The 11,715-nt window shown below is 30.7% G+C and overlaps 1 protein-coding gene across 1 annotated transcript; it reads right to left on the reverse strand.

Annotated features, from left to right (window-relative positions):
* Nucleotides 1-7,620: 7,620 nt before the first annotated feature.
* LOC136201074 (large ribosomal subunit protein uL5) lies at nt 7,621-10,220 on the reverse strand. The gene is made up of 5 exons (XM_065991637.1): nt 10,165-10,220; nt 9,969-10,076; nt 9,836-9,878; nt 9,534-9,729; nt 7,621-7,959 (listed from the first exon to the last, which is right to left on the reverse strand). Exons 1-5 carry the CDS (start codon nt 10,165-10,167, stop codon nt 7,761-7,763), a joined length of 549 nt encoding a protein of 182 aa, XP_065847709.1. The 5' UTR covers nt 10,168-10,220; the 3' UTR covers nt 7,621-7,760.
* Nucleotides 10,221-11,715: the final 1,495 nt, after the last annotated feature.

Genomic DNA, 11,715 nt, shown 5'->3' on the forward strand with positions numbered 1-11,715 from the left:
TGAGGACAAGCAAGGTTTAGTGCGAGGGAATTTTGACGTGTCCATATTTATGTACATCTTTATATCTTAATTCTCTTAAGTAAGGAGTGGATTTTTACGTTTTTAAGAGATAAGCGAGAACATCGAAACAGCATCTTTCATCATCGACATCTTTTCTTCCAACAACATCGATTCTTCTTCAAGCTTCGTCATTTTTCTTGTGTATTCTCTCTTCCATTGTGAACTAATTTCTACCTTCTAGATAGAGGATTTAGGTCTTGAACAATGGAATTGTGAGATCATTCTGTACTTCATCTTTTTCATCTATTTCAAGTAATTGATTTCCATTCTTTTCTTATTCGTATTGCATGATTTAATTGAATCCTTGATTTAATTATTTATTTGCAATCGTTTTGCTAATTAGATGTCTAAATACGTAATCGTTTAAATCATCTGATACAAGTAACAAATAACATAGTTGATTATGGACACGCTTTTAACCTATGTTGTGAATTGAGATTGATATGCTTTAAATAATCCCGCTTGTGTGATTGTTGAGTAGAATTAGCATCTCTTTTATATTTAATGCTTTCAATCAAATTAAATTCTAAAGATTGTTTAGAACTGTTTGATTGATTAGAGGTAATTAGTGAACGTTTCCTGATTATCTAAACGGTAAGAAGAGATAGGTTGTTAATGCTTTTTAATAATCATAGCTAATTTATTTGAAGGGTTGGAACTTATATTTTCTGTGATCGATGATCAATTAGTTAAATTCAAGACTTGAATTTAACCTCTCGCTGGAATCGCCTCATATTAGGTTATTCACATCATTGCTTGCTGTTTAATTGTTTTTACTGCTTAATTACTTCTAGTTAATTTTATCAATTCATTCCACAAACCAAACCCCCCTTTACTTTTAATTGTTACTTTCAAAAAGTTATAATTCGACCAGTCTCTGTGGATTAGACCCTGCTCCACATTTACTACAGTTTTCTAGTTCCAAGAGTAGGTATTTTATTTTTGGTGAATTCGACACTCATCACCTTCCTCCTTCTTCTTCCTTCTTTTCTCCTCTTCTTCCTTCTTCCTTCTTCCTTCTTATTCTCCTTCCTCCTTCTTCTTACTCCTTCTTCTTCCTTCTTCCTTCTTCTTCTCCTTCTTCCTTCTTCTTCTTCTTCTCTCCTCCTCCTTCTTCTTCTTCCTTCTTCCTTCTTCTTCTTCCTCCTTTTTTTCTTTTTTTTTAAGTTTCGGAAATTTCCAGATTTTTGGAAGATTTCCAGATTTCCGAAGAAATCTGAAAATCGGAAATTAAAAAAAAAAGAATAGAAGAAAAAAAGAAGAAGAAGAAGGAGGAAGGAGAAGGAGAGAAGAAGAAGAAGAAGAAGAAGAAGAAGAAGAAGAAGAAGTTAGAAGAAGTAGAAGAAGAAGAAGGAGAATGAGAGAAGAAGAAGAAGAAGTAGGAGGAAGAAGAAGAAGGAGGAGGAGGAGGAGGAGAGAGAGAGGAAAAAAATAAAAAAATAAAAAAAATTCGAATTTCCAACCTTACCCCTTGCCACGTCAGCGCTTTTAACACCGTTAAGCCATTTTCCGTTTTTCGGGTAACGGCGCAAACCACGGTCCTTTTTTTGGTATTAACAAACCACAAGGGGTTTTTTCGAAGAACATGAAACCCAGGGGTTTTTTTTTTGGAATTTATCCTAGAAACAATTTATCACAATTTTTTCAAAAATTAATGATTAATCAACTTATAACAAACAGCAAACATCTAACTACAACAGTTAACAGGTAATAGCAACAGCATCAATAACAGCTATTAACTAACAGTTGAACCAAACAAGCGCTAGATCTCGTGGTATAATATATTAGGGATAAGGTGCAAAAATACCCTTAATGTTTCTAGCCAGGGGCAATTTTACCCATAACGTCTAAAATGGTGCAGTTTTACCCTTAACGTTGACATTGAAGAGCAATTTTACCCCCTAACACTGACAAGTTGGGTCAATTTCAGATATTATTATAAATATAGATATTTTGTTTCTTATTCTACACCAATTACATGTGTGTTGATTCTAAAAAAAATACATATTTTTTATGATTTAATAATAGAATTGAAAATTTAAATTTTTAAATTTCGGTGAAATATTTGATTTTTTTATTCATCTCATACAAAAATACTGTATATTTTTTAATTTTTTCTCGTTTAATCGTATGTTTGTGACCTGTTACTAATTAGTGCTAAAAATGACGCACATGTGAACTGTAGATGATAAGATTCAGGATCGAGAAAGACAATTTAATGAATTATGTTTCAAATTGACCTAACTTGTCAACGTTAAGGGTAAAATTGCTTTTGGCTGCCAGTGTTGGGGGCAAAATTGCACCATTTTAGATATTATGGATAAAATTACTCCTGACCATAAACGTTAGGGGTATTTTTAAACCTTATCCCAATATATTATGATATTATACATCAAATTTTATTATTAATAGTTCATAGTATAATATTGAAAAGTATTTTATTATATTAGTATGCATTTTAAATTTGAAAAGTAGCTATGCCTAACCCCTCTATTTATATAACTACAGTAGAACCTCGATAAATGAATACCTTTGGGACCGAAAAAAAATATTCATTTGGCGAGATTATTTATTATCGATTAATGAATATAATATTTATTTATCGATAAATGAATAATAATTCATTTAGATGATTTTTTTAGACTAAATGATGAGGCAAATGATCCCGAACCCGATGATAGTATCACTATACCACAAGTGTCCTCAAGAGAAGCTTTTCAAGCTATTGTCACTATACAAAATTACCTGGTGCAACATGATCAAAATATTTCAGAAGTGGTGCATGCTTTACACAAAATCAAGGATCAGATGCATTTTGGGGGAGGAAAGAAACAATCAACTTTGGAGGCATTTTTCGAAAAAATATGACTTATTAATGTGTTTGAAAATTAGTCATTGGATGAAATGTATTCATAATATATTATATAAATAAAAATATATTATTTGAAATATAGTGATTATTCATTTATATTTACATAGGGCCTATAAAGACTTCATTTGTATTTATTCGTTAATGCATTAAGCGAGGTTATTCGTTAAGCCCATTGGACCAAGTTGGGACCGAAGAAATTTATTCATTAAACGAGGTTATTCATTTATCGAACATTCATTTATCGAGGTTCTACTGTAATTAAGATTGATTTAAGTTATTAAATATCCCAAATCATTTAAATTAGAGATTTTGAATTCGAATTCGAATATATACATAAAACTTAAATTGGAAGAGGATCACGAAAGAAAAGTAACTGACGAGTCTCGAACCGATCAATAAAATTATCAAAAAAAAAAATCTCTCTACATATATACCAACTTATTGAAAGGGCATTTTGAAATTTGATATTTGTTGGTTTAGAAGGGCACGTTATAGGCTATACAATGTATAGGTTAGAGCATATCTTATCTTATCTTTGATCTGCAGAAACAGAAACACAACAACAATGGTAGCTGCCTACTTCTTCACTCATTCAGACCATTGTCTCATGTCTCCCATTTCTTTCTTATCTTTTTGGATTGCTTCAATTCTGGTTTGAGCATATTGGAATGGGTGGCGTCGGGATAAAAAGTCCGAGCAATGAGCGTCTAAGGAATGGCGATGGGATAAGAATGAACTGAAGCCCATATTGGAAATGGAAAGAGAGTGGCGAGAGCTTATTAGTAAGATGAGAATTCAATACATATAAACGTATTTTAAAACCGTAAGATCCAATATGTTGGATTTGGACCAAAATGAATAATATCTACCGTAACGTTACACTTAATTTTTAAATTGGGTTTTTAGAGATTTTTAATCTTCAATTAACTTTTGAAGATGTACATGGTTCCTACTATTACATTACTAGAATTTCAATCTAAATTCCAAATACATTTTATCACATTTTCATGTATAATACTCATTATTTATATTAGTATTAAATATAACATTTTATTTTTAGCAATATTATATCATATACACATTTATAATCAGCATATTACAGTACCATGATCATCCAAAAACTGCTAACTAATATCATTGGATTCATCTAACGTGTTTACAAGTTATGTGTGATTTTATTATAGGCTTAATATATCATTTGCCTCCTAAACTTGTCCAAAATGGTTGATTGGTTCCCTGAACTTTCAAAGTGTCTCAATAGCCCCCTGGACTTGTATAAAATGTTCAGTTAGCCCCTTAAACTTGCGTAAAATGTAATCAATTAATCATTCGGTTGTAAAAAAATAAGTCAAATGCAGAAGATATGTTACACGTGCCTTAGAATGTTATTACATACTTCACAAAATAGATTAAAACATGTAAAAAAGAATTTCTTACTTATTTAACTATAAAACATTTTCTTCTCTAATATTATAATCACATACTCCGATCTTGGTCGTTTTACTTCTTTAAGATACGTGCAACATATCTTCCGCATTTAATTTATTTTGTTTATGACCGAGTGATTAATTGATTACATTTTATGCAAGTTCAGGGGGCTATCGAGACACTTTGAAAGTTCAAGGGGTCAATTAACCATTTTGAACAAGTTCATGGGGCAAATGATGTATTAAGCCTTTTATTATATTTATTAAGAAAGACTTGTAAAAATTTGGGAGGTTCAAATTGTATTTACAGGTAATAATAATATTTTTTATTAACTTTATTAATTAAATTGATGGGTAAAAACATATGTGTATAATGGGGCCTCGTATAATATGCATGGGTCATATTACACATGTCAAAATATGTATGGAAGATCCTCTGAATGATATGGAGAACGGGGTACTTCTAATAATTTGCCGTGAATATGATGATCTTTAAAATTTGGACGTCATTTGAGACAAATTAAACACATAACCCTCAACTTTACATTTACTTTAGTTATAGCTTACATCTTGCACTTTATTTACATTATGGTCTATAGTGTGAAATAATGACAAACTCAAAATGGAAAATTTCAAAAATTAAAGTTATTTAGAACCATATTTCCATGAAGCCACTATTTTCGATATTCTAAATCATCATTTTCAAACCACGCTCTCTAAAAAGCTATTTTCTCTCTCCTAACCAAACACCTAAGTGAACTCCAAACCAAAAAAAATTAAAAATTAAAATTAAGTAAATATTATTTTCATCAACTTTAAAAAAAAGTCAGTTACATGTGGTCATCTTAATCAAGAGCTAAAAAGTTCTTATATTAACAAATTGCAAAATTAAGGCCATAATAAAAGGAGAAAGTTGAGGTATCATTTTATATTATTTTCGAGTTAACATATCCATTCTAATCTAATCCAAAAATTTAAAATCAATTACGTGTGAATCTAAAAATGACTTATTACCTATTAAACTAAACTGAAATACTATGATTATATATTAATTATGTATCGTATAATCACATGGTGTGTAATTTTTCTACCTCATCCCATGACTTGCTAAACCAATTGCAAGTCAATTCCAAATATAAGCAATTCTAAATACTTATATGGTATTTTTTTTTTATAGTAATGCTAATATTTCATTAAATCAGAAAATTACAAGTACAACATGAGACCAATAAGGAATAAAACCTTACACACATATAGGCTAAGCCTAATACATAGTCCACTATGGCAAAAAAATGACTATTAAAAGTAAAAAAATTCATTAAAGGTACATTAAACATAAACAACAGTTGAAATATATATAGATTGTAACTCTAAACTCGCCGCAAAACAACTGTAGTCCAATCTTCAGCATTTGAATCATTCTGAACCTTCGGATCTAAGTCATTTCTTTTGCAATCCCGTAGATCCAGTGATCTACGGATAAGATCAACCATTTCCGTCATTGCTAACACAGAAAAGGTTACAAAAACAAAGATTTTAACCAACAAGCGCAGTTCAAACAGATTCAAAGTTACAATGAAATATATATGATCCAACTAAAACACTGACACAGATAAAAGGAAAAGAACTATGAAAACAGAAAAACAAAAAACGGTGGGAGGAGGAAGAAGGAAGACAAGCTTCCTTCTTCCTCCTCAACTAGACAGCGGCATAAAGGGGAGCAAGCAAGAGGGAAATCGGTGATTTAGAAGGGGTGGGAGAGGAAAAATGAGAGAAAAAACGGAGATGGTGAGAGAGCTTATATGGTATTTTTTTATAATATACTTTATTGACAATAAAAAGAAAGAGATACAATTACTAAAATAAAATATTATAGACAAATCCTATTTTAATTTATTAATAATAATATTTTATATTCAAATATTAATTAAAATGGTGTTTGATAAAAACCGAAAATTAAATCCTAAAAAAATAAATTATGCTAAAAATATTAAAAGATATAATTTTTATAAAAAATATTAATTAACAATATTTAACTTTTTAAAATGTTAAGTTAAATATTTTGATACATTAAAATAAATGATTTTTAATTTAATTAACTAATTTAAATTATAAAATATCAATCATTTTTAATTTAATTAACTAATTTAAATAGTGAAAAAATAATCTTTAATTGCAAAGTAAATCCAGAGATAAAATACATTTGAAAGAAAAATTAAATTAAATCAAAATTCTGGTGATTTGTCAGTAAAGACAAATGCAAGGATCGATATGCTCTAAAAGAAAATAACAAAGGGGAGGTCAATTGACTACAAAAATCGACAATCCCTCTTGGGCTTGTAAACAAATAGAATCACGTCCTCTTGGGCTTTTACTAAAATAGATCAATTTTGCATTTAGAAATCATATTAATTTTTAGAAGTTAAAGATTACATATTACATACACAAAAAAAAATGCATTTCTTCAATAAACAAGGTTTTAACTAATAAATCCAACACCATTTGCCTAAAATTTTGTCAGGAGCTTTATGTTTTAAAAATACATGATCTACTTTAAACCAAATCAACAAAGCCACAGCTTTAAACTGTCATTGATTTGATATAATGCACGACCACTTAGACCATTACCAGTGTAAACCACATCTAAACTCAGTCTTGATCACATGCACCTTAATGAGCATGTAGAATTTGCTTATTCACCGTTAGATCTAAGCTTATTAGAATCCTAAGATGGAGATTCAAAGCATCCTGAGCCTTAAATTTAATAAGCCTATATCTAACGGTGAATGAGCAAATTCACCTGCTCATTAAGGTGCATATGAAAATTTCTGCATCTAAACAATAGATATCAAATATTATTGAACGATTTTGAAAATACCAAATGAGAATAACAAAACGCAGCAATTCTTTTACCAAGTTCAATGACACAAACTAGATTTTTCAGTTTCTCAAATAAGGCAAAATTTAAGTAAATAAACTAGTTCTATTACCACTAATTATATTCCATGATAAAAAAAAAATCAAGTCTAAACACATGTGATGATATATCATGACTTCTAGTTATAGCATTTTATTTTAATAATAAGCATGACATAAAGATAGAAGGATCATATGATAACATAAGAGTCAACAAGAACCAAAAAGTAGATCCAGCCAACCTAAATTTGACCCAGGAACAAAATCCACCATTGCTTCTAGTGATACCAAATTGACCATCACATATTCCAAATTCAAATTTTGAGCACCACATAAGAATTTAAATGAAATAAAGAACCATAACTAAAATGTAATCCAATGTCATAGTATTCGAATTCAAGACTTCAACAAAATTCATGAACTCAAAAATTATAAAAAGCGCAAGTCCTAAACATATAACTCACCGCAACTTAAATATAACCAAACTAAACTCCAATGTTTTGTGCCTTGTTAAGGATAACACCTTCATATTTCACCTGAAACCACTTCATTGCGTCATCCTTAGTGACCCTCTGATGGATTCCAACACGTGACTTGCATCTCCTGCGTCGGCCCACTCTGTACCCAGGTCGTTCCAATACAACGAAGAAGTCCATTCCGTAGATACCAGTAGAAGGATCATACCTATTAAAAATTATAAACCTTTAGTTCTCCAATGCTACAATGAATATTCAATTCAAATCACATAAGATGAACAGCCTTCACCAAGCATGACACATTGAACTGCAATTAAATGTAATTTCTGTTTTTCATAAAAAATGAATGAAAACAGAGCAGTGGAATGCTACCAAAATATGAAAACCTATGTTACATGGACTCGGGAACTCGTATCCGATACTGGCACAGCTCGGAGTATCCAGTAAGGCAAGCTTGAAAATTTTGGATACGGGGATACTGTCCTAAATTTGGACACGGGTACTGGGATACTGGGTTTTTTATTCTTGGTGAAGATTTTATACTGTAGGAGCAATTAGGGATTAGGAGGGAAGAGAAAGAATTAAAGAATTAAATAGACTTATTGATTTTTACTGGAGGCTTCAAATTCTTTAAAGAGAATAGCTGCTCTTAAAAAAATAACTCCTCTAAAAAAAATAACTCTATCCTGTGTTCTTCAAACGTGTCTGATACGGATTTCATACCAGTGTCAGTGTCATATCGTGTCGACACTGGTATGACAGCCAAAATGAAGAGTCTGAATATCATAGATGAAAACTAAAGATAAACCCATGAAGTAGAGTAAAAACATCCTCAGAAATATCCATGCTAAACATAGATTAGAATAAATACTGATTTTAGAGGTGATCTAGAAAAGGTAATTATCGAATTCAGTCCAACAATTAATTCCAATTTTACACAACTCACAAAAAAAAATCACCATAAAATGAAAGGATTCAGTTTGCCAATTATAACTACTTCATCACTCATACTAAAATAAGAAAAAGTTCGCAAACATGAAAATATACACATTTTAAAAGAAAGTCTCATAGTCTCAAACAAAGAGGCAGATTATGAAATGCCAAAAAGTAATTAATTGTTCCTTAAATTGGATTCGCAAAACAAATACTAGAGGACTTGCTTGATACACAGATGACTACAAAATAAACACATGCAACTAAGTCAGTTGCCTTGGGGTTTTGTCCCCCTTTCTAAGAAAAGGGGTATGTTAACTTGCAGGGCGCAAAGGCCCCATAGGTCCAAGCAAAATCTAGCAAGTAATAAAGCAAATGCCAACAGTAAGCATACAAGACTACCCCAGTTTTGCTAATCCAGTCAGCAGCTCTATTAACTGTTCTCCTAACTGGATATACAGAGCAAATTCTGTCAACAATTTATATTCCCTGTCTACTATATAGGAGAAATGCAATAAAAGATGTGTATTCATCTCATACCTAAGTTGCAAACTCCAAAATGCTGAACATTTCAAACAAGGAGGACATAAACAGCTAATCAGAAACTAAACTTATTAAACAAACTATTATCTACCTAAGATGAAGAAGAAATAATCGCAAGTAACAAATTCGAGAAACAATTAATCAACAAGTTATAAAACTATTTCAAGCCTAAATGCAAGATGTCATCCCAAAGGTTAAACAACCCTATCTAGACCCCATAAATTCATATCAACACAAAAGAAAGCATTTGCTTCATCAATAAATACGAGCTACTCTAACTAAATCAACCTTGCAATACAAACTCACTTGATTCCAAGATCAATGTGCTCTTGGATACCAAATCCAAAGCAACCAGTATCGCTAAAGTTCCTCCTGAGAAGTTCGTACTCCTTCACCTTCAAGCCGCTCTCTAGCAGCTGCATTGCCTTATCTCCCCTAACAGTCACGTAGCAAGCAATCTTCTCATTACGCCTGATTCCAAAAGACCTAACAGTGTACCTAGCTGCTCAACGCCATATCACCCAACATCAAATTAAATACTCGAAACAATAAATTTAAACCGACTTAAAGTATATATATACATATATACGCAATTATCATAACAGTACCTTTAGAGAACACTGGTGTTTGGCCGCTGAGTTGCTCTAGCACCTATGGAAATAGCAGGTTATTCAAATCAGCAACAAAGCAGATGAATATTTTCTGTGACTAACAATAATCACTATTTATTCGCAAGGATACCTTGGATGCACGGGTGAGACGATCGCCGCTTTCGCCAACGGAAATGTTGAGTACGAGCTTCTGCACTTTGATCTCTCTCATAGGGTTGGATAGCTTCCTCTCTGACGCCTGAATTCATAGCAAAAAAAACAGTTAGTAAAGAGGAGATATTAACCTGAATATCCAAATCAATCGAAGGGAAAGCAGAGATGAATACCATTGCTGCTGTTGAAGGCGAGTTCGTAGGCAGAGGAGAAGATAAACTGTGCCCGAGGTGGATGGTTTTAAGAGTTAGGGTTTTGTTATATCCTTCACTGGCATATGAATAAAATGGCAGTAATACCCATTGCTCAGTGTTTTCGGTCCATTAATAACGGCCCATCAAGCCCATTTAACTTCAACGCTTTTATATAGATAAATTTGGAAGTGGAAAAAAATCGTAATATAATCATACATTATTATATAGTTTTTTTTTATATAAAATGTAATTCATACTATCAAATTTTAATAGTTTGCCTATGTGAGTAAAATTTTAATGATAATTTTTATAATTTCCTAGAACAAGTATCTTTAAATTTATAATTAATTGAAGAACATAATCAAAGAACAAAATACTAATTTTATTAAATTCAACAACATAAATAATAAAATTATAATAAATTTGAAATTTGACCTTGAAAAGTGCATATTTAATTTTACTATAGGATATGATGAAAATTTAATCTTAATATTTTCATATGAGATCAATTTTAGCTCTACATTACGGAAAATTTAAAAAAACCGATTTGACTGTTATTTTATTGTCATGTCACATTATGTACTTCAAACAAGTTTATCAATAAATTAATTTAAGTAGTTTCATATATTTTTTATTGGTTATTTGTAACTATGTTATTAGCACGGTAAACATTTTAAAAACTACTTTTTTTTTGGAATAAAGGTTCAAATTGACCTTCAAAGTTAACATGGATGATCAATTTAGCCCAAATCAATATCTGGGTATAAACTCAACCTATAAAGTTGGTCGAAAATGTCAAATTAACCGAGAATCAAACCAACCATGAAAATATAATATATTTTTTATACCTGAACTTTACCATGTTTACATTTTGATATCTGAAATCTATTTTTATACTTAAAAACTAGTATATTATGCACAACCGCAAAACATTTTAGCTTTGACGCATTACTTTATGTGTCCGTGCTGAATATCTAATTTTGGATAAGAATTAATTGAATTTAAAATTTTAATTATATTATATTATTTTTTAAAATTTACTGCTAATAAAATAATTATATTAAGTGATAAAATGTGAGAAAAATAAATAGATGTAAAAATCGCACTAATAATTAATCAGGAATGTTCACATGGACTTTAATGACCAAATGAATTTGGCCATTCACCGGTAGATATAGGCTTATTAAATCTAAGTCCTATGATGTTTTGAATCTCCACTTAAAGATTTTAATAAACCTAGATCTAACGATACATGGCCAAATACTACATGGTCATTAAGGTCCATGTGCTCAATTAATTATGAGAGAAACTTCCTGAAACAGAGACAAAAAAAAATGTCACTAAACCCCTCAAAATAGTATTATTAGTGCATTGATATTCTCCACTATCATATAAAGTAATGTGCCGACACCAAAGCGTTATGTGAATGTGCAGAATATAATATTTTTTAAGTATCAAAATGTAAACATGGTAAAGTTCGGGTATAAAAAATATATTATATTTTTAAGGCTGATTTGACCCTGAGTTAAT

The sequence above is a fragment of the Euphorbia lathyris genome, chromosome 7, assembly GCF_963576675.1.
Source record: "Euphorbia lathyris chromosome 7, ddEupLath1.1, whole genome shotgun sequence".
Taxonomy (NCBI): domain Eukaryota; kingdom Viridiplantae; phylum Streptophyta; class Magnoliopsida; order Malpighiales; family Euphorbiaceae; genus Euphorbia; species Euphorbia lathyris.

What these genes read in the sequence shown, in the direction of transcription:
- LOC136201074 (XM_065991637.1), bottom strand. An exon ending in GTCTCACCCGTGCATCCAAG is followed by an intron (nt 9,879 to 9,968) that starts GTATCCTTGCGA and finishes CTATTTCCATAG; the next exon opens with GTGCTAGAGCAACTCAGCGG. An exon ending in AACACCAGTGTTCTCTAAAG is followed by an intron (nt 9,730 to 9,835) that starts GTACTGTTATGA and finishes GGCGTTGAGCAG; the next exon opens with CTAGGTACACTGTTAGGTCT.